Source organism: Thamnophis sirtalis, unplaced genomic scaffold, assembly GCF_051295495.1.
Source record: "Thamnophis sirtalis isolate CommonGarterSnake01/CBP01778 unplaced genomic scaffold, rThaSir2_p1.2 scaffold_5, whole genome shotgun sequence".
NCBI classification, from domain to species: Eukaryota; Metazoa; Chordata; class Lepidosauria; order Squamata; family Natricidae; genus Thamnophis; species Thamnophis sirtalis.
This window is the reverse complement of record NW_028261385.1, coordinates 28,051,342-28,075,666: the sequence shown is the minus strand read 5'-3', so window position 1 is coordinate 28,075,666 and position 24,325 is coordinate 28,051,342. Positions and strand designations below refer to the sequence as shown.

Sequence of the window (24,325 nt, the reverse complement as noted above, 5' to 3'; positions counted from 1 at the left end):
GTTGATACCATGTTTGACAAAAGTACATAATTTGATCAAGTAGCATTATCAGCATACAGTTTAAAATTTCTGAATTACTTTCAACTATGAAAATGTGTTTTGGATTGTTCTCAGTTTATAATATTTTTAATAAAGAAATAATATCACTACGATGGATATCAGCAATATGCAAGGCATTCAAAATAACAGTTGGAATTCCTCACATAAATAAATCAGTTACTAAAAGTTTTTAAAAAAATATGTTTTCTATCAATCTGAGACTAATTCAACAACACACTTTTTCATGTTAAATTAAATCCTGCGAGAATACTTTTGAGATTAGTTGACAACTTCTTTATGCTTTAAGTATATAAAATGATGGAACATTTACAGTTTACAATATAATATGGATTTGTTCCATTATTGTTCTCTGTTTAATACCCATACATTTGTTAATGGGATTTTGGGAAGAATAATATGGTTTAAAGATTGAATGTGATTTTTCATTATAATGTATTCCTTTAGCCAAGAAGAAATGGAAATCACTCCCTCCCCAAATTCTCAAAGAAGTTTGAAAATATAATCAGCTCCATTTTTGATATTTGCTTTTGTTTGTTACTTGCCACCTGATGAGTCTGTATGGCTCTGTGTGTGTGTGTGTGTGTGTGTAAGAATGAAACTACCCTTCACAGTATTTTCAGGATATATTGTTACTGCATGTTATTGGAGATCTTGCTACCTTTGGATCTATCACTGTCTAAATACTTTTATTAAAATATATCATGTTTGCTGATTAAACCATGCACTAAAGTTTGGTTCATTCCACAATTAAAACATAGTTTGAAAGATAGAGCTGATAAATCCAGTGTTTTCAGTCTTGCAAGCTAAAAAAAATCAAGTTTGCCAAAGGAATGTATGAGTCATGTAATATCCAACAGGACTGTTTGGTATTGGTTTCATTGGGTGCTTCACATACTGCAAAATGTTTAGGCAGTGTACTCCACACTGGGAATTAAAGCAAGCAGTAATGCTCTTATAAAACTTGTCTTTACTTGGCTGAGCTTAGTTCTCACACAGAATCATATGTGGAAGAATAAATCTATATATTTTCCATCATTAGTCATGTACAGAGTTCAAAATAATCCATTCCTTTTTTCTTTTACAAAGCAAGTTTGGTATAATTACATTTTTTGAGTCAAAACTAAAACATCTCAAAATAGCAGAAATTGTAAAAAAAGGTTGAAAAAGACTTTTCATTAATATGCAGTTTTTATTGGACCTGATAAAAGGAAGTTTACTTTTGGGACTTTGGGACTTTTTCAAATGGGCCTGCCCAACTGACTAATTTTTTAGCCTAGCACATTCTGTCTGTATGTAATGATTTAAGGTCAATCCATATTTTAAAGTCTGTTGAATTTCTCATCTGAGACTTTGTATGAATTGGAAAACAATTCATTTGCTAAAGAAGTCATTTTCCATCTGAGAGATTATACCTAGAGTTTGTCAGCATTGCAGGATCCAATCTGGGTCCATTTTGCCCTCAGAGCTTTCAGACTCGTGCTGGAGCCCATCTTCAGGGAACTTCTCTCTTTTTGAAGATAGGCTCTAGCATGAGTCCAAAAGCTTGGAAGACAAAACATCTGGTCCCGGTGACTGACCCAGATTGGATCCTGAAACATTATCCTGGGATACGTATTTTCTCCTGATTGTTCTATTGTATACTGTAATATGGAATGTCAGTTCGTAAAAATGATTTAATTTGTGGATTTATTCTTGATCAGTGTTTTCCAACCTTAACAACTTTAGGACATATGGATTTCAACTCCAAGAATTCCTTAGCCAATAGGAATTCTAGTAATTTCTTTTTGAATGATTTCATCACATACTGCTGCTTTGATATTAATAGAAACTCCTCCCCCCATTAAAACAGATTTCTTTTATTCTGAATTATTTTTCTGCTGCATTTATATGGAATTATATTGTTCCCTGTCTCCCACTATAGCCTCTTTTATTGCTTATGATTTGTTTTTGGTTTATCAGATAACACTTTAAAGCAGCAGCTGTGAAACGACCAAGCTACACAAACACAGATCAAGTTCCTGTTCACTAAATGTACTTAGGGTTGGCATTGAGACGATGGTAGGGTCAATCCCCATTTTAGCTAATAAAATAGATTTGGCATATAGCGTTTGAGAATTGCTGCCAAGTTGGATAGATAAAACTGAGCTAGATTCATCCATAGTTGATACTTTCTAATGCGGGAAGTTTTATTTTAGCTGTTGTGAGGATAAAATATCTCTATATAAAAGCGAAATACCACTCACGCATCACGAAATATCCAGAACCATAAAGCCTACAAACTTGACATTTGGTATATATGTTCCTCTTGGCTTCTAGATGCTCGCTAAGAAAGGATTTTTAGAAATGAGCATCAGATCATTAGTATTTCTTATTATCAACACACTGATGCTAAGGAGTTAGATGTTCTACTTTCCCTCCACACCTGAAAAAAACTCTGTTCCAACTGCTGTGTGGGCGTGGCCAGCATGTGACTCATCCGGTCTGTGGCCTGGGAGTTTAGACATTCTATTCCCCTTGCCCACCTGAAAAACGCTCTGATGCTAAAGAGTTAGACTGAGAAGGGGATAGGAGAGGCTTTTGGGGCAAGCCTGAGGGAGAGAAGGGGAGAGGAGAGGATCAATGGGCCAGCCTGAGGGAGAGAAGGGGATTAGGAGACGAGAGGCTTCTGTGGGGCAACCTTGAGGGAGAGAAGGGGAGAGGAGAAGCAGATCGTAACTACTCACTAATTTTCAAGCTGTGTTGGTTTAGGAAACCCAATCACATAGTTTCATAGCAGAGTACAGGTATCAAGGTAGTTTGATATATCTTAATGGAGCTGAATCAAATTGGCATCTTGTCCGCAAAGATATTCGTTGGTGCTTGCTGATCTGTTTTCTTCTTTTATAGAATAGCTGGCAAATTGCCCTTTACAGTATATAAGCCACCTAGGGCACAGTTTGTTATTGCTTAGTTATTTAGCCTTATATTGCTTTGACTTCAAAAATTAAAGCTGCTCATTGCCTATATGGCTGGTTTATATTATGTTTGACTTGGTAAATCATTTACATCTTGGGAAGTTCAGAAAATATTTGAGTTCATTAGGATAATTTTAAGAAAGGGAAGTACATTCCCCTCCTACAATAGCCATAGATCTGTGCAGTGCTTTGGATTCAATAGCTAGTAGCTAATAAATTCATGTTGTAGCATGAATCTGACACCTGCCTACAACACCTTAGATTAGTCATGCTGTTTCCCTGGATTATGTATTGCCAGGAAAAACAACAACTGCTTTAACATATTGCTTAAAAGTGTTAATGCCTTCATGTTCTGAAACAGCTTTCTATGGAGATTCTCAGTCATCCAGGTCACGGTTGTCCCAAAGGTGTTTTTTTCAAGAGGCAACTGGATTTTCTGGGTTTTCTCTGAAGATGTTTTGCTTGTCATCCACAAAGCTGCTTCAGCTCTGACTGGATATTTTAATTTTTATACAATCCAAGAGATCTGATTTAAATGTCTGTTGTCTCCTTTTATCTTAAAGAATATGCTTAAATACAGGTGCCATGGTTTCAGCACCAGACAGATTTGTTGGGGGGCTGTTCCCTCATCTTTCATCTTGCTTGATGAAATTTGCATACTTCTTTATGGAACTATGAACAAAAGGATTTTGTTATATTTTTCCTGCCTGTATCTTGATGGTGTAATGTCATTTTTCCTGGATGACTTTTGCTTTGTTTACCATCAACATACTGTATTTCAGATATCAAAGCTCTTTTGTTTCTAATTACAACAGAAAAGGAAACTCTACTACTAGTATTTGAAGTCTATACAGGAAAATATTATTTAGTGCAGCCTAGCTGAATGTAGTGTGCTGCAGATGTGTTCTCTAGGGATTATGGAATTTAGAATCCAACACATACCGAAGAGCCCTGGAAAGATGACTGACTGATTGATTGGGGCTGTTTGGTGCTTAATTGACAATAATATTAGCTGTGTTCTTCTGATGGAAATTCATACAAACTATATGCAAATCCTTCTAAATTCCAGTATTGTCAGTTGAGTCCAAGAGTACTTTCCAAGGACCAGCCTTTCCATTACCCAAAATGTCTGATTCCACAATTGAAATAAAGCAGGGGAGCAACTCATTGTTATATTCAGTAGGTATGCAGAGAGACTAAGGCAATGCTTTTGATCTTTGGTGACTTTAATATGTGTGGAATTCAACTGACTGGGGAATTCTGGTACTCATCTTAAAGTTACCAAGGTTGAAAAATACTGGGCTAAGGGAAAGGACATGTTTGCAAGTAAATCAACAGTGTTGACTTGAGGGCCAATAGCCAGGCAGCATTTATCTTTCCCAACCTAGCTAATAGTTTAGGTTCAGTGGTGTCTCATCCATTAGTATTTCTTTGTTGGCCAATGAAAAATGCTTTGTCCTTTCTCCTTTATTTCACCTTCCCTCCATCTCTGTAAGTACAAAAGTCACACTATCAACATTTTTTATTTACAGTAAGCAACTACCAAATAAGCTTTTTATGCTTGTTTGTGTTTGGGCCCTACCTTGTAGTGATGTTTTTTGCTGCCACACTGGGAAAATGGGAGATGGAGTGACTCAAATGCACCCTCTCTCAAGTGATAGCCCAGACTACACCATTATAACAGCAGACTAAAACAGTAATCATTCAGCTTGAAATGGGAAATTCTTTTTTTTTTTTGGAAGAAAGGTTTGACATTGCCACTTAGGAAAACTATGGACTAATCTAATGGTAAGGGTAGGACACAGCCTCATCCCATTTGTGGGGAAGCTTGATCTGCAAGTTGATCTGCACCCTCATTTGCAAATGATTCCATGTTTCCTTGAGAGTAGTGTGCTTGGCTGGATGCTTTAAAGCATGTAGCTCTTTAGTCTTGATAACACCTGTAGGTGATCTGAACTACAGCCACAATTATAATATGGATCATGCAGTGAATATCTGGGTTGGTTCGCTACACATGCAAGAAATTATTGAGCAACATTTTAGATTAACCAGCACGTTGAACTATTTTTACAGTGTATAATATTCATTTCAGTGTTTAAAATCTTACTCTGAAGTGAAATATTTTCCTAATGTAAACAAGTATATGAAAAAAATGTGAACTGAACTGACTTTTTTGCCAAGGGAAGCACATTTTTCATCTCTGTGGATTTGAACATGTTGGCACATTTTCCTGTAGACTTCAGCATTTTAATCTGAGGATTTCCTCTGGGCTTCTCCTCCCTTGTACTTCCTTCCTTGAACTTCAGAATGTATCTATAATTGAAGCAGTTTGCTCTTTGGTTAAGTAATTGAAGCTGTGATCACTAGGAGTTGTTGCCTAATGGACTAGATCATGTTTATCTCAGAATGAAACCTTATCTACTTGCCTATCTGTTGAATATTATCCATGTTCCCCAAATAATTTCTTCCTGCTGTGCCTCAGTTGAGCATTGGCCTTTCCTATTTTCCCAAGAATTGTACCACAATAATAAGTTTGTCTTTTATTAAAAAAGATTATATGAAATAAGGAAGATTAGACAAAAAACTGAAGAATATTTAGTGTAAGGTTTCTAGATGGCTGACAAAGTCATCTGGATTTCTGCAAAATTCTATCAACAAAATGTTGACTGCTTTGTTTTTAGAAAGTTGAACTGGAAATATCACTCAGGGAATGTTTCAATTCCCACTTATAAACAATGGCTCTGTAAAGTTTTGGTCAAACAACAGTTCTAATCCTTCTAGTTTAGTATCCTTCCAGAGAATAAATCTAGAAATTCTACCTTAAGTTTGTTTAATTGAATGAGCCATCTAGTCCAGCATTTGTGACTTAGATGTTACCCAGATGCATTGGTTTGCAATCCCCATCAACTCTAGGCATCATGGATTTCCCCCACCATTGTTATCTGATGCAGACAGTCCATAGACTTTTCTAGATTCTTCAAATGAAATTTTTCTTCATCTGCCTGATGATCTCTGTTGCAGACTTCAAGGGTTAAATTCTGAGTCGCAGACTTGTTGTCTGATTATATAAACAAATAATGCCAATGTGACAGTTTTGGCCTGCTGAGAAGAAATATGGTTTTACTAGGGTTTCCCAATCCATCCCACATTTCTGTTACTCTTTAGATTTATATAAAGTCATAATATTTTTTAAAATGATTCTGGAGTATTTTGACATCCAAAGAAAATGCAAGAGTATTTTTTAAAAACATTTTAAACATTAATTTCCTTGACAAATGCTTTCCAAGTGATGTTGTAACTGTTGGATGGCTGGAAGGGCAAATGTGAATACAAATACTTCTTTGCCAGATGATCTTCATTTGTGGAACCTCATGTGGCCTTTAAAGAAGTTTAAAACTATTTCACATTTGTCCTTCCTAGTTTTTCCCCCAGTATGTATTACTAAAATATCCAAGTTACAATGATTTGTAGGACTAAGTAATCTTCAGTTAGCTGGATGTGAATCTTCCATTTCTAACTGCTGTTTTCTAAAACAGCTCTTTATGCATAATAGAATGAATCTTTTTGTGTCTGTATATATATATAACTCTGAATATATATATATGTGTGTGTGTGTGTGTGTGTGTGTGTGTGTGTATGTATATGTATATAGGTATATTTTAAAACCTGGCTCTTGCTTGAGTGGCACAAAGGAAATGTTGATGTTGGGAGACAGTGGGGAAAATGGTTTTGAATCATTTCATTGCCTGGCAGTGACAGCTGCAGCAAGAAATGAGTGCATTATTCAGGAACTTTGACTTAGCTAGTAGTTTAGGAATATCGCCATATTTAAATGTAGGGTGTCTTTAAACTGGATGGCTTGGTAAGGTTAATGTATGAGAGAATGAGCCAGATTCAGAATATTCTTTTTTCCCCCTCAAGGAAAATTTTTACTAGATATTAAGGGATTGAATCTGCCTCCTCTGCTGCTCTTCAAAGGACGGCTTTATCCCCAATTGGACCATTCTGTGTTTGCATTGGAGTTTTTAAATCTAGTAAAGAAAACCAATGGTGATGTCCAGCCAGTCATTATAATGGTGGCTAGGATACCAGCTGGAGACAAGAAAGGGTTGGAAGCTGCTCTCAGCACTGGTATAGTCAAGTTGTTCCTTCTCTTTGATGAATCTGTGTTAGCTTAATGTGTGAATATCCTCATTATATTAGATGCGTCGGAACACCTGGAAAATTAGGTGACAGGTTGGTAACCATTTGAATGGTTTCAGCATGACTTCCAATATTTGCATAAAGACCTCAAGAGAATAAGTGAAGAAGTACACGTATACTAGATTGTTTCATATAGGATTAGATTACCTAATCACAAAAATATTATGACATAAATAAGTTATATAAAGATTGTAATAATTATAGCAAATTCTGATGCCATGAAATAAATCTTAATAATTTAAGCATGGGTGTTTATAAACCAGAGGTGGAGCTTGTGGTGACTTATATTTCCATGCTCTGAACTTCCCCATTCAAGAGGCATTTATAGGATTGCTGCAGAAATTTTGTTTCTTAGCCAGATGTTATGGGGTGGTAGAAATCTAGGAGTCTTCAACTTTGCTGTATGAGGAAAAGAATTAAGCCTATTTATAGAAATCATAATTCTATATTGTTTTAAAATGTTTCTCTAATATTTGGATTAGTTGGTGGAGTGTGTGATACAGTCCATGTCCAGCAAACTTTCCACACTTCCTTCTTTCTGAAAGCTGAAGAGATCAAGCTTGGAAACTCTTTCCATTATAAAAAATAGCTAAAATGTTCTCCATAATTATTCCCCGTTTCTTTCTTTTTTGTTGTTTTATCCAAGTTTCAGACCTTTCTATTCTGATTGCTCCCATTTCACCTTATTGAAAAAATATATCAACTAAATAATTTAATTTTTAAGTTGATGTCATTTATATAGGTTTACATTATGTAAATGACATTGTCCTGCTTCCAGTTTTGTGCGTAGGCAATTCTAGCTGCAATTGTTATGTGCAGTATGATATACTGAGTTTTCTTACAAAAATTTCCTCTTACTATACCTAATGTAAATGACATTTTTCAATGTTTAAGCATTATTAATTGAATCTGCAGCTATCAGTAGGTCTAATTTCTAGTGATGAAAGGACATATTTTCTTCAACCAAACACTTGCTAGATATGTTGGAACTCCTGAAGTTCTGAGCTTAAGTTTTAGAGGAGGTCGGAGTACTGAATGATGGACAAATTAATAGGATGCTTTGCGGTGCGGGAGTCTATGGGCACTGCATGATGCTAAACTGGCTGGGAGAAAACTCTTGACTTTTGCATGTAGCTCAGTAGTTTCCTCTGCACTTGATGACAAATCTATACCATCTATCTACATTTAACTTTATGTATTTTCCCCCAACAGCTGGCTTACCCCTTGCTGTTCTAAACTTGGCAAAAGTAAAGCCGTATCAGAGGGGCTTTTTCTGTAATGATGACAGCATCAGCTACCCGTTCCATGACAGTACCATCACATCTACTGTCCTCTACACAGTGGGGTTCACTGTCCCCATTTGCTCTGTAAGTAGCAAAATATACAGGCAGCTATTTGGGGAAAGTATTAAGTATGTGTTGAGAACTCACCATTTCATGAAAGCTTTGAACATAAAGACTTTGGAGTAGTTGACTAATTATCATAATAGCTGAGAATCACTAAACTCTGTAAAATGTACTGAAGTTTCTGCTTATTACCCAAAATAAAAGTTTGACTCTTTCTAATTCTTTTGAAATGACAAGGTGATAAATTTGAATTTCTGTAGGTTGGAAAATAAATAGCTAAAGAATAATTTAAACCTAAATGAGCAGAAGACGCAGGAGATGCAAATAAAATGGGAAAAAAATAATGACAATTAAAACTAGTTTGTAGAGGAGGTTTGTCAGAATGGGAAAAAGTCTGAAATCAAATGGCAATCCTAGCCTCATTTGTCAGGGAATAAGTCTTATAGAACTCGGAGAACAAAATCAATTGTGCTAATCAGCAGAGAGCTGCTGTTTCCTTTTTCAGTGACACAGTCGTGTATACAGATTAAAATGTTTTTCATATTTCAGAGCGGTCTATCTTTTGGTAACATTTGAGCACCCAAAAGCAGACAGTTTATGGGTATTTGATACCCTTGATTTGGTATTTACTTGTGATAAAGAAGTGAGTGATGCAGAATTTGTTTTAATTAGAATGGTATTATGTTTACATGAACACTTTTTCCAGGTAATCTATTTTTAACACATAACTTGGCTCAGCCAAATTTTTATGCAAAATAGATACAAGAGGGAATACCTAGATGTTTTCTTTTTACATTAATGATCTTTATTAGGTTTGACAAAGTTTTGTTCAGTGAGGTTGTTGCAAGATTAGATTCAAAGTTATGTATCAGAACAAGTTAGCAACTTTTAAAATCCAATTAATTTTAATAGATTTGAGCAGATACCATTAAAACTTCTCATTTTTACAAAAAAAAACAACAGACTTGGAGGTAAAATTGTTTAGCAATGTGTATAATAAATAGTAAATATCCCTAGTCTGCTTTAGACAAGTAGCAAGTAATGTGATTAATGTTTTTTTTAAAAAATATGAATTTCAAATCAACAAATCAAATTTCAAGCTTCAATATTTTCATATTTTTTTAAAATTACTCTTTTTAACACTATGTTTTATGCCTTTGCAAGGTAGTTTTAAAATTTGCTGATTTTATGTGTAATCTTTTAGCTCCATAGTACTCATACTTTATTGTTTTCCATTTGAATTCTATAAATCCTGGTACAAAACTTTATTATTTTGATCAGTGAAGTAAGAAAAATATATTTATTTATTTATTTGTTTTGATTTTTTTGGGTCACTCAATTCCAGTGAACTTTGTTCTGCTCTTTGCACATTAAAAAAAATACAGTCAGTTTAAAGAGTTTAACTTTCTTCAATTACTACTTTGAATACAGTCCTTGACTTATGACTACTTATGGGTACAATACAGTCCTTGACTTATGGTTACCCAAAGTTGCTGTTGCTAAATAAGGCAGTTGTTAAGTGAGTTTTGCCCCATCTTTTGACCTTTATTGCCACAGTTATTAAATGAATAAATGCAATTTTTAACTTAGTAACACAGTTGTTAAGTGAATCTGGCTTCCCCATTGATTTTGTTTGTGAGATGTTCACAAAAATGATCACATGACTGTGGGACATTGCAACCACATAAATACATGCCAGTTGTCAAGCACCTGAGTTTTGATCATGTGACCAGGAGGATGTTTGTAATGGTTGTAAATCTGAAAAACTTTCATAAGTCATTTTTTTCAGTGCTATTGCAACTTTGAACGGTCATTAAACAAATGGTTGTAAGTCAAGGACTATCTGTATGCGGAAATATTTTTCATAGGAGACATAATAAAAATAATATTATTAATAATAATTCTTTATTGTCAATGCACAACATATGTACAGTGAGATTAGTTAGCTCCCTCAGTGCACATCCCCCCCAACACAATACAATTCACAGTAAAGACAAAGAAAAAAGAAATATCCCCAACCCAATAAATCATATTAACAAACACCCAGTTCCATTACATCAATGTGAACACGTTACATGTTGTGCTGGCCCTGCAAGTCCATCGTACTACTTTGTTATGATGTTATTTTGTGTACTTCCCATAGATAAAATCTGAACTAGTTCCAAAATAGTTTTACAGTATTATCTCAGCTATTCAGTATGAACTCATTTACATTAGGATATAGTAATGTATTCTGATAGCTTATTAAGATCATTTGCTAAGCCCATAGGAATATTCTTATTTCTTTTTATATTCTCCAAATTAATGAGATCTGTATTCTGTTCAGTTATTAAGCTAATACTAATGACTAGTAAAAAAAGTAACATAAAACTATAATAAAAAGGAGATCTGCACAATGTATTTGAGATTGAGTAGTTGAGTTGAAACAACAACTTGAAGTTGCTTTCCAAATCACAACTTGAAGCTTGTTTCTGAATGATACATGCTATTAGTTTATGTTATTGGTGGTTTGTCTAAATCCCAAAGCTCACACAATGTTGTAGGCTTCATAAAATAGCTCTATTTCTCAAACTTTCCCATCGTCAGCCAGCATTTTTCAGGGCAATGTTGGATCTCTTATTCTCTTTATATACTCTTGTTCAGTGTTCTCTGATTTGTATTGCAAGTTTAGTTACCGCATACCACATATGAGCTGATGCTTTCAGATGTATTCATCTGACCATAATCTGCATGACATAATGTTGGCATTTCTTTCCAACTGCTAAGCAGGATTTCATATTGGATAGGGTCCTAGCTTCTTAAATAGGACATGAATAATACAGATATTATTGTGTTTCATTCTGATCATTTCATCCCTTCCTGTTTGTCATTTTGAGTTTCAAGGCTATTAATTATAGGACCTCTTATGCCTTTCCTCTTTGACAAAACCCAAAATTTAGATCCTTAATTCCACCTATATATGAGTCCAAATTTTGAGTAGATAAAACATAGTTAAGGAAAAAATGTACATCTTGTAAACTTAAAGTATAGTGTGATTTATCTAGAATGGTTACGGTAATCAAAATGTAGTTTGGTTGAGTTGATTCAAATTATTGGGTTATTTTTATGAAAATAATTTCCAGTAACTTGCAGTCTCATATGTTCATGTTTTTTATTGCATGTGATCATCAGGCAAGTAAAAATTGCATGGAATATTTATTTAATTGTAGTTAATTTCTTAGTCTAAATCATAAACTGTAATTTATTTAATTGTTCAGTGGGAAAGACAATATATTGGAGTTGGCTAAATATAATTTAAATGAAAAAGTTTGCCAAGAAAACTGCAGGTATTTGTCCAGGCAGTCTTCGAGAATTGAACATGATTGAATGACTCCCCATAATGACATTTAGCCACAACACTGAAAAATTAAACATGCCACAGTTAATTAAAAGGTAAAGTTTCCAGACTTCACCATGCAGCTTAATTAATTTGTTTTCATAACAGTAGATTGGGAGTTAATTCTGGATTTAAACCAATCTATTGTACGCAATTTATCCTTTAATAACAGAATAACACAGTTGGAAGGGACCTTGTAGATCCGTGATGATGAACCTATGGCACACGTGCCAGAGGTGGCATGCAAATACCCTCTCTAATGGCACACAGGCCATCGCCCCAGTTCAGCTCTGAAGCGCATGCGTGCGCATCTCTCGCTGCCCAGCTGGTGTTTGGGTCTCTGCCGTGCATGCATGGGGGGCATGCACAGGGGGTCACAGGGGTCCAGGCACATGTTCAGGGGGGAGGGACGGGGGAACGCATTGCATATGGAAAGAACATTCTGCAGAAATAAGAATAAAAATATACAAACGATAGGCACTACATTAGTGCCTTGGGCCCTTGGGCTGCTGAACTTTTGAAACTTCATATGACATAAAAAGAAACATAGTGCCTCTATTCACTGAAAGTTTGAACAGTTAAAAGCATACATTTAAAATTCATGAATACAAAAAATCAAACTCCATGTTAGCAGCCAGTCAAACTTGCTTATGTCTCATTAGGTTCTTTATGCAAAGTAAACTCAGTTTCATCAGATATTTTTTTTATTTTTGAAATGCAGAACTGTGTGTGGATATAAATAAAAATAAATATTGTTATTACAGTATTTAAGAGAAACAACTGAACTAACAAAGCAATTCAATTATACATCTTTTAAAAGTGGAGATTTTAGCCTTTAACTTTAACTTTTATATGCCGCCCAATCCCGTAGGACTCCGGGACTCCAGATTCTATTGACTATAGCTGTTGGGGATATATTGTTAGAAATTATGAACTTGTCTCATCTCATATTAACTCTAGCAAAAGTTTCTCTATTGGTACAATTTAGATAGAAGCTTTAGAGGGCTTGTTGTTATTTGGACTAGTACAGGAAAATAATTAACATTTCAGAACATGTGAAAATGCTACACCTTTGCCCTGTAATAGGAGTGTTTATGTACAGAGTTTCATCTAGCCACATCGTCTTCCAATAAATGCTCTATTATGCTCCTTGCTAGACAGGAATACTATGGCTGTCTGTCTGTCTGCTTGCGTGTCTGTCTGTCTGTCTCACTCTCACTCTCACTCTCACCCACCCCTCCCCCATCCCAACCAGCAAGAGCAGAACACCTCCATTAAAGTACTCCCTCTGCATGTCTCCCCCAATAGAAAGTGAATTGTCTTTTTGGAATATATATTTTTTGTGCTAAATCTCTGAGGAAGTGATTGATGGATTAAAATGGGCCCTGAAACAGCAGCACTGCTCTTGTATTCTGGAATATTATGCATTTTTTGAGAAGAGAAGACTTGTTTAAAGTGCTATGTTTGTAGTTTTGGGTGGTTTCCAAGCATCTTTGAAGCCTTAATTTGATCTGCTCTGAAAGCCATTCAGAATTTCCTCTTAATGTTGCTAGGCTATAGTTCCTTCATTCTTTCCCCCCCCTCATCTGTAATTGTACAAAGTTATCCTTTGGTTAAATGTGTTAATATACTTAACTTACCATTCTTTTCATACCAAGCATCATAGGACATAGGTAATTCTGTGATAGAGTTCAATGTGGTGGAGTGTGTACATATGCTAAACAAATAACTTTTATACTTCTGGCCTTTAAATGGAAAAACTATAACCACTAAGACAGCTACACAGTTTAGTAATGGATTTCAAAAACCTTTTGAATGCTAATGCTTTAGCTAGGAATGGTGTGGTATGGTAACATTATAGTTTCCCAAACAAGTTAGGGCTTGATTGCGTGCTACATTATTTCTTTTATTACCTGCATTTAGAAGTAAGTGTTCCTGAGATGGTAGCAAAAATCCATAAAGTGGATATAAAGGGGGTAGAAAAAGCTAATATGGTCTTAGGGACCTAAGGATTCAACATACATTGTAAGATGGGGAATGAATTTAAGATACTGGGAAAACCGCCAATTTAATAAGAATGCTTTACACTTTTGAACTGTAGATCTCACTTGTTTATTTTTGTTCAGAGTAGCTGGTGGAAAGAACTAAGGAAAGATGGGGAAACTGATGGATTGCAAGTGACAACTAATAGCAAATAGAAAATGTCCTGCTGTTGAAAATGATCCCATCTTAATTTATCCCTCAGTGTTTGATTATATATGAGCCTGTGTCTATGTCTTGGCTATAACTTCGTCAGATTCTCATTTGCAGATATGTTAGTTAGCTGAATGGCATGTGTATCTCAGGTTAGTCATAAGTTGTGTTCACAGAGCATGTTTAACCTAGTTTCTGAATTAACTTTCTGCCTGAGTTTGCAAAGTTTATACAATACATCATAAACTAACCAAATGGGCTTAATTCATTCAACACACTAAGTCACACATTAACCAGGCCTAACTAAGATTTGCACAAAATGTAAATGAGCTCATTAGGTCTTTAACTAATTTAGGTAAATATATAATGGAAAGACAGTATATGGAAAATAGTAATAAATTATTTTTCTAAAGTTTAATTCTATTGACTCAGTAAAGATATTTGTTAAGGCTTGCATCAGTTTATTAAGATTCTTTCATATAAAGAGGCACATCTACACAAAATGTGCCCTTTATAGAATTATGCATTTCAAAAATCTGAGGACCTTGTTCATTTAAGTTAGAACTTGTCTCATGTCTACGGTAGGCTATAACAATCAATAGAAATGAGAAGTGGGGAGACCTGGCCCATAGAATCGTCAAGAGTTGGACACAATTGAATGCATAATCTCATCATCACCACAAATGAGAAGTAGGCTAAATTTCCCATGGAAACAGCTTTGGGGAATAGTAAAAAATCTACTTCCCACATCACAATTATACAAGAACTTTGACATAGCAAACATACCTCTAAGATGTAAAATGTGATTTTAGTAATTAAATATTTGCACAGGTGGAGTCTGGGTGTGTAGGCTCAGGCATGAAGACTGGTTGTCTTTTCCTGTTAAGTATGCAGTTGATGTGCTTTTTTGAAACACAATGATTCTCATAATTCATGGGGGTTATTGAAATGTTTTGTACAATGATACTGATTTTTTTACATTTAAAAATTATTAATTTTTCTTAACATATTTTACAAAAAGAAACCGAAAAAGAATACAACATACAAAGGAAACCACAAAAAGAAATACACAAAAATTACACAAAATACAGCAATCCAAGTTAACAAAAAGCAAAGCAAAATAAAATAGACAGAAAAGGGAGAAATTATATATATAAATATACATTCCACATTTCTCAGTGCACAAAATAACATTATTATTAAGGCAATTCAACTTTTTTTAAAATGGTGAAGTTGAAAAACAAGCCAAGACGTTCTTAGAACTTCGGTGTGGCTGGTTAGTTAGGCAGTACCTTGTAATCAATTGGATATAGATGATAGATACACACTTTGATTTAGTAGCCACCATATCTGAAAACCCTGGGGTATGTCACAATTTTTAATCTTTTCTACACTATAGCAATATTTTGCGAGAATAAAACAACACTTCTAAGAGGGTGTAAATAAATGATGCCATGAATCTAGCATTTCCTCTCCAAGTGTTTCTTCATCAAAATATTACAGGTAATGCAAAGAAACCTAAATTTTGCACTAGAATATGTTTGAATGCTTTTGCCAATGTATTCACTGATATATTTGACTGGAGCAACCGTAAAAGGCCAGTGGAACATGTTGCAGCCTGAGTTGAAAATATAGATAATCCCTGAGTTAGAATATTTCATTTAGTGACTGTTCTAAGTTACAATGGCACTAAAAAAATGATTTACAACTGGTCCTCAAACTTAGGACCATAGCAGCATCTTCACTGTCACCCATCAAAATGCAGCTGCTCGGCAACGGGCATGAATTCATGATGCTTGTCTTGTGATCTTGCCAACTGGCTTCCAACAAACAAAGTCAAAAAGGGAAGCCATATTCACTTAATATTAAAAACCATGATTCACTTAACAACTGCAGCAATTCACTTAACAGTCTTAGTAATGGAAATTCTGATCCCAAAAGTGAGTCTGAGAGAACTCCTTGAAGTGATTCTTAGCGTGTATTCCTTATGAAGAATTGACCTTTTTCTGTTGTGCATAACGGTCTTGAGGCCGTTATGGACTGGATGAGGGCTAACAAGCTTGTACTCAACCCGGAGAAGACCGAGTGGCTGTTGTACTTTCCTCCCAATAATTCGATCAGTGTTCCATCGCTCAGGCTGGGGGGTCAAACTTTATACCCCTCAGAGAGGGTTCGCAACTTGGGAGTCCTCCTGGACCCACAGCTGACTTTTGACCACCATTTGACGGCTGTGACCAGGGGGGCATTTGCCCAGGTTCGCCTGGTGCGCCAGTTGCGACCCTACCTGAACCGGGAGGCCCTCACAACAGTCACTCGGGCCCTTGTGACCTCTAGGCTGGAATACTGCAATGTGCTCTACATGGGGCTGCCCTTGAAGAGCATCCGGCGACTTCAGCTAGTCCAGAACGCAGCCGCGCGAGTGATTGTGGGTGCACCTCGGTTCACCCACATAACACCTATCCTCCGCGAGCTGCGCTGGCTACCTGTTGATCTCCGGGTGCGCTTCAAGGTGCTACTTATCACTCATAAAGCCCTTCATGGTAGTGGGTCTGCGTACTTGAGAGACCGCCTCCTGCCAATTACCTCCCTGCGACCAATTAGATCACATAGATTAGGCCTCCTCCGAGTTCCATCTGCCAGTCAGTGCCGACTGGCAACTACACGGAGGAGAGCCTTTTCAGTAGTAGCTCCGACCCTTTGGAACGATCTCCCCGTGGAGATTCGTACCCTCACCACCGTCCAGACCTTCCGCACAGCCCTTAAGACCTGGCTAGCCCGTCAGGCCTGGGGACAAAGATAACTGTCCCCACCCGAATGATGAATGAATGTTGCTTACTATTTTACTTCTATGTATTGTTGTGTCTATTGTCTGTATACCCCCCCCCCTTATTTTATGTAAGCCGCCCTGAGTCCCCTCAGGGAAAAGGGCGGCCTATAAGCATTAATAAATACAAATAAATACAAATACAAATATATATGCTCAATTCTGACTTGTTTTGTAGTCTGTTAATGTTTTGCATAGCAAGCTGAACCACTGCTACTTTTTAGAATCTAGACAGCAGTTTAGAGTAACCATGAGTCAACAATTTATCACAGATCACAATTATTGCACTTTTCTTTCTTTTCATCATAATTCATATGTTAATTCCACTGTATGTAATATGTGATCATGCTTTGTCTCTTGCTTCACCTTCACAGTTTGCACCATGTCCAAGGTGTTTGCATTTTATTAAGCAATGAGTGAAATTTGGGTAATATATAAATGCTTCTGGGGGGAGTAATACTTTCAAGAGCCCAGAGAATATTCTGGCTTTTTATTTAAGATTTAGCATTTTTACTGAATAAAAATAATTTTTGTCTTGTTGGGACATTAATGAATGCCTCTATTTTTTGACTCCAAGGTTGTGCCTTTGGAATTCTGTGATAGTTTTATGGAAATAAGTCTAATCCAACTTAATTGTGGAACTTTCCACAATTATTTAAACACTGTTTGGACATGAGTTTATTCTAGTATAGTCTTATAGCCGATACTTTTTTAAATCTGGTGAGAACAAATCTTTAAATGGTTGGTAGTAGATTGTGGTGTTGTGTATTCAGAGTGCAATAATTCAGGTTCATGCTGTTTATTACTATTTAGAAACAATTCTGTGGAATTTATAGGCATGCATACTTTCATTTAATGTTTATAGATTTTTTTAAAATATGAAATCAGGAATGTGAAGTTAAAAAATAGCTCCAAGGAATGCATTGGAAAACTGCTTTCTTGTTGCTATAAAGAAACCATCCTGGATATTAGCAAGCATTGAGTTTAACTAAAGGGAATTCACTTTTCTTTTCTTTTCTTTTTAGCAAATAAAGCTTTATTCTGATACTCAAACATTTAGTTTTGAGCTAGATTCCTTAATATTTTCCTGCTAGATTGAACATAGGCAGTATTTAGATACCACATTGTTGGTTCTGAAGGTGAAAATGAAGGTTCTTATCGCACATATGTGCTAGTCGTTCCTGACTCTAGGGGGCAGTCTCTTTTTCAAAGCCAAAGAGCCAGTATTATCGAAGATGTCTCTGTGGTCATGTGACCGGCATGACTAAATGCCGAAGGCATACGGAATACTGTTACCTTCCCACCAAAGGTAGTTCCTATTTTTCTACTTCAATTTTTACATGCTTTCAAATTGCTAGGTTGGCAGAAGCTGGGACAAGTAAGGGGAGCTCACTTTGTTACACGGCACTAGTGATTTGAACCACCATCCTTTCTGATCGACAAGCTCAGCACCTTTCTGTGAAGGCACAGTGCAGTTTCTGTAGCACACTGAATTAGATTACAGCTCCCACCAGCCTGTATTTTCTTGCCTGCTAAATTGAGAGCATAATATATCTTTGGGTAAAGCAGGACTGAGCCCCATTCCTTCAGTAGCCACCAGATTCATTTAAGCCAATGCCAATTAAATGTGGTACATACACTCATTCAAGCTCAGGTTTTCAAATTCTACTGTTTTATAATTACGGATTTCTTTCTTGTGTGTTAATTACAATAAAATTAGGTTCATGTTAGATGAATATGTGGAGAAAATGTTTGAGAAACAAGCAAACAGTAATGTCCTATGCATTTCACAATATAATCCGTGACCAAGTTTTCCATGTTCTTCTGCTTGATTCTTCTTATATCCTGCTTTGGTATATTTGGTTTATTTACTAATCGCATTTTCAAATTGCAAGTATCTGTCTCTGAGGAAAAAGTCTGACTTGGAGAAGATCTTAAATATCTTATTTATCAATAATTTTTCAATAAGAAACAAATGAGTGGGTGGAGAATCTAACAATGCAGCTTTTGCTTTAATTGATTGTAGATTTTAACTTATTTATATGGCTGAAATCAAATAAATTCAACATTTCCTATACTAGATTTTATTATACTATAAGCCTCAAAGTATGTTTCCACAACTATGTATAGAAAAATAATCCAACTTGCTGCATGTTGCCTCCATGACTTTGCTCCTGATTCTGGATAGAAAGGCTTGGGGTTAAAGATTTCTAAAACATCCTGTATAACACAATTATCTTATTCTTTTTGCTAGCTGCCTTGCCTTTTGCAATTCTGACTGCGAGGGGTGCTCCCTTCAAACGAGGACTGTTCTGTAATGATGAATCCATCCACTACCCTTACAAAGATGACACCATTTCATATCAGTTGTTAGCAGGGATAATTATTCCTCTCGATATAATTGTTGTAAGTTTTATCCCTCATTTTCCTCCATTAGACTATTTGTCATATCTTGTATTTTGGGGTAAATATGATATCAAAGATGGTACTTGTTGGCCGGTAGAAAGATACCACTGGTTTAAGCCTTTCATTTGGACAAGAAGAAATTGTTTTGAATGGAGGGTGGGTTTTTTTTAATGTTAACAGATTTTTTTCTATATTTTTTAAAACTTCAAATGCTTTGCATGCTGCATAAGTCTTATTTTATGGGAAGGAATTAGAGGAGATAATACTAGGTTTAAATTGTTTAGTTTGAAAAATATGTACAGGGAAGAAGCAGTAAAATTGTAGCTGAAAATGATCAGTCTCATATATTGCACATTCTACCCCCGAAGTTATAAAGGTCAGTGTCCTTTTGTAAATGTCTTTATCATCTTTGACATGTTCTGATCTGGAGAATCATTTACTCTGGAATTTCCACAGAAAGAGAAATCCAAGTCCAATATCATGTTCCAGGATTGTAGTAAAAGTAAATCTGGATAGCCTCATACATTTTCTTCTTCTTTTTTCAGTTTGAGACATGTTTTTCCAATCTGGCCAATTATCATTTTTTTTAAAAAAAAATCTGGTTGGGAAATGGCTAGATGGAACTTTTCTCTACTAATAGTAACAGGAGTTATCTCAGAAGAGTATCCTCCTCCTCCTCCTCCTCCCTTTCTTCTCTCCCTTTTCTCCTCCCTTCCCTGAATAAATACAGTGCACTTAAAATATTTAAGCTCTGTAAATATTTTTTCCTCTCCAATATTTCTAAAGTAAATAAGATCCCCATCCTACACCCATCATTCAGTTGGAACTGAAAGAAGTATGAAGCATTTTGGCTCATGGTCACCCTGCCCATGATCTTGTGGATTTTTAAAAACTAGTGTTCATTCCTGGTAGATTTCCTGTAAGGCAAAAATCCAAAATCAAGCCCCACAGGAAATCCTTGAGGAATTATTTTATATGCTTAATCTGTAAACAAGAGATTGCAGTCCTTCCCAACTATATCCTCTCTATTTCTTGATTTTCTTTGTGGACTAAATTATCCACAAAGAAGGATAAACAGAGGAAGACTTTGTTTGGGTGTGAAGCTGAGAGGAAATTCAAACAAGAGCAGCATCTTTAGCACAAGCAGAAAGATAGAGGGAATAAACATTTGGTCCCATGAACTCTGCTAAAGAACAATTCACTTTGTCTCTCTCTGAAGTACCACCTACTGGAGATCATCAGGCACTCTCACTCATTTCTCTATCCCTAGCTGTGACCTTTTTGTGATCTTTTGATCTATTCCTTAAGTTTATTTTTTGCTCTCCCTCTATCTCCCCATCTTTTTCCTTTTTGTTATATTTTCAGTTATAAGATTGGAAGCAAAAAATGACTTGGTTTTTCCTCCTGAAAAATGAAGTAATATGCTTCAAATGAAAACAGTTTCTGTGACAGTTATCTTGGTGCATATATCAACTTGCTCAAGACCTTGGATAGTATTTATTCTTAATTTATCATTACAGCTCAAGTCATTCTTAAGTGGATCCAAATAAAAGTACAATGACTGAACCTTTAAATGTACTTCTCTTTATTTTATTCACTGACAGTCCTGAGGATAAACTAAATTCTTTTCTCTCTCTACCTGTCCACCCTTCTTTGATATATAATATATGCCAACTTCTTTTTTTTTCCAAAGAAAAAGAAAGAAAAATGTGCTTAAAATGGCCATTACAAGGGTGGTGATTTTTTGTCATTTGAACCTTTATGAAAAGTTCATTGCTTCCAGCTGCCAAAATCTGTAAGCTACATGGGATTTCCTATAGGAGCCTAGATGATGAATGATTGTGGTATTTAATATTTTTGTATGTTTGCCTTTTACTTTAAATTAGCTATTTACGCAACTTAAAACAGCTGCAACTTAAATCACTAGAGCTATAGGAGGCTGCCAATTTATTTAATTTAATGAGAATTTTTTCTCTTTCTCCCTCTCTCTTTTTTTACTGTTCCCATTATAGAGGAAAGAAATAAAATAATGATCTCTAGAGAGAATGTTGTTGGAGTTCCATCTGTCACCATTCCTGTGTTTGCTAAATGAATCAATTGGATCTCATAGTGATACTTGAATTTTATTTTTTAATGCTTTGAGATAGATCAGGGATGTCAAACTCAAGGCCCAATGTGGGGTGCTTAGATGTGGCCCACAGGGTTGCCTTGGAAACAGCAAAGGACCAACCTGCAGCGTCTCTGCCAGCAAAAACAGACGTCGGGAGGGCCATCCGCAGCCCTCCCAAGCTCTGTTTTTGCTGGTAGAGGGTTGCAGGAGGCCATTGCAGCTGAAAATGGAGCCCAGGAGCCCGTTTTCTTTGGCAGAGTGCACAGACCACAAAAGATGCCTCCAACATGAGTGACGTCGAGTTGGCCATGCCCACCCTGGCATGGCGTTGCATGCGCACGCTGCCCAGCTGAGTTCAGTTTTTTTTAAAGCCATTTTTCACCCTCCCCAGGCTCCAGAGGCTTTATAGGAGCCTGGGGAGAGCAAAAAGAGCCTCCACCCCGGAGGCCCTCCTGAGGCTTCAGGAGCTTCCCTGGAGCACAAAAAAATGGCCCTATGGCCAAATTGGAAATTTGGGAATGGACTTCCGGTTTGCTCGTAGGGTCAATTTAAGTCCTCCAGAGGCTTCAGGGAAGCCTCCTGAAGGTCCCTGAAGCCTCCGGAGGGCCTCTGGGGGGGGGCTGTTTTTGCCCTTCTCAGGCTCCTATAAAGCCTCTGGAGCCTGAGTAGGGTGAAAAAAGCATGCAAAAAATGGGGGGGAGCACATTGGGGGGCTGTGTATTGCATTATGGCTGCGACATGCCCACCCACGACCCCCTCTGCTCACCCTCTTTATAGCACAAGCCAAAAAAGGTTCACCATCGCTGGTCTAGCTTATTTCTAGTATTTTTTTTTCTTATTCTGAAAAAATGATTGTACAATAGTTATGACATCAAAGCAGGACTTTTTCTTAATGACTGTGTGGATAAATGCCTTGCATGTCCATTTTGTTATTCCAGATGTGTACATATTGAAAGAGAGACAGCATTTATAACTGCATTTTTAAGAAGTGGGAAAAGTGGCTGTTGATGATTTAAAGCAGAAGTGTCAAACGCAGGCCAGATGCGTCACGCACTCACTCCACCCACTCCTGGTTTAGCGAAAGGGAAAAAAATTGTGATATGTCATGTGACGATAATGTGACACCGTGAGTTTGACACCCATAATTTAAAGTAACATGATTTACATTTTTGCAGCAGAAATGCAGCATAAGTGAATGGATTAATCTTTCTGATTTCTGTTCTTTTGCTATCTTGAGTTTAACTAAAAATAATCTCAGTAGTTCCCACAACACAATTCTTGCTATTTTGTTAGTGATTATTCTAAAAGTAGTTTCAAACCATTTTAGTCAAGGGTCTTCTCAAGGTTCATGACCACATTCACTAAAAAGGAAAGGGATTTGCCTTCTTTGTTGCAACTCATGCTAGGCATTTATGAAAAGGCATTTGATGGATTTTCACCTGATTTTCTGTATTCATATTTCATTGAAAACTGAGTTTCTAGTCTTCTTGACTTCTAGTGTAATGTTGTCCTATCAAAGACTTATTCAAATTATATAAGCAGAGGAAACATGGTTTTATGAAAAAGTTCGGGCATCCCTGATTCAATTTTATGTTTCAGCAAATCCCTGGGTAAAAAGAAACTGACATATATTACAAAGTCAAATATGACATCCTTTCTCAAATTTAAATGCATATTTACTATATGTGCTATTGTTTATAGATTCCAAATAAAAAAAAAACAATGAATATGGCAGATATGGAAAATTGGACAGGCTTTCTGTCAGTACTTTATTGTACCCCTTTTGGCTGAAATAATACTTTCTAAATCATTCTGGTTTTGCATTTTGGTTCTTTTTTTCTCAATTCTTCCTTAGTTTAAAAATATTTTAACATGTCCTTGCATGCATTTCTTGTTTGGGAGCTCCTACAAATTTTGAATATTATTGAAGATGGAGGAATATGAAGGCGTTCCAAAACTTTGGTATTTTTTTCCTCTTTGAGTACTTTATGGATAATAGTAAGGTATGTTCCAAATCCTTGTCTTCTTGAAATATTCAACCTTTTTTCCTCTTCAGGAACTATTGATTTTTGCCAATGGTAAAAATCAAAGGAGTGTTATTTTCTTATTTTGAATAGGCAATGACTGTTTGAATTGACATTGACTGTTTATTGATTAGCCCTCAGGCCACATCAAAGTGCAAAGTTCCAGAAACAAATTATTACTAAAATTTGATAAAAGCAATTTAAAATGGAATTGGAATAAAATATGATTTAAAATGTTTATAAATAGCAATAGCAATAGCAATAGCAGTAGACTTATATACCGCTTCATAGGCCTTTCAGGCCTCTCTAAGCGGTTTACAGAGAGTCAGCATATTGCCCCCAACAATCTGGGTCCTCATTTTACCCACCTCGGAAGGATGGAAGGCTGAGTCAACCCTGAGCCGGTGAGATTTGAACCGCTGACCTGCTGATCTAGCAGTAGCCTGCAGTGCTGCTTTTAACCACTGCGCCACCTTGGCTCTTATAAAAAATAGCCTGCATTCAGATTTATAGAAGGATGTCACATTTACCTTTGTTTGATGTACAAGTTTTGTCAAATTCTGTTTACTTACAGATTCATTGAAATATATAATTTTATTAGGCATGCCTAAACCTTTGTGTAGAATTGTATAATAAAAAAACTTAAACTATAATAATTGAAAACAGTGAAATGTATTATGTTAGTCCAAGAAATTGCTATAGCAATTGCATAAGTAACTTAATAAATAAATGAATAAATAAGTACAGGCATTTCATTGTGTTTAGCTTCACAATATGTTGGGTAGAAAATAAATTAGAATTAGGTAATTTAATTGTCTTCTGCGAAGCC

At 36.0% G+C, this 24,325-nt stretch overlaps 1 protein-coding gene across 2 annotated transcripts in view; it reads left to right on the top strand.

The window, feature by feature from the left end:
• Positions 1-24,325, top strand: part of PLPP1 (phospholipid phosphatase 1) — a 78,079-nt gene that overhangs the window by 16,978 nt on the left and 36,776 nt on the right. The window contains exon 2 of one of the 2 annotated variants that reach the window (XM_014063115.2): positions 19,211-19,362. In XM_014063115.2, coding sequence (XP_013918590.2) covers positions 19,211-19,362 — 152 coding nt within the window. Of the gene's footprint in view, positions 1-8,429; positions 8,585-19,210; positions 19,363-24,325 lie in introns of both variants that reach the window. The other variant, XM_014063107.2, reaches the window with a different exon arrangement.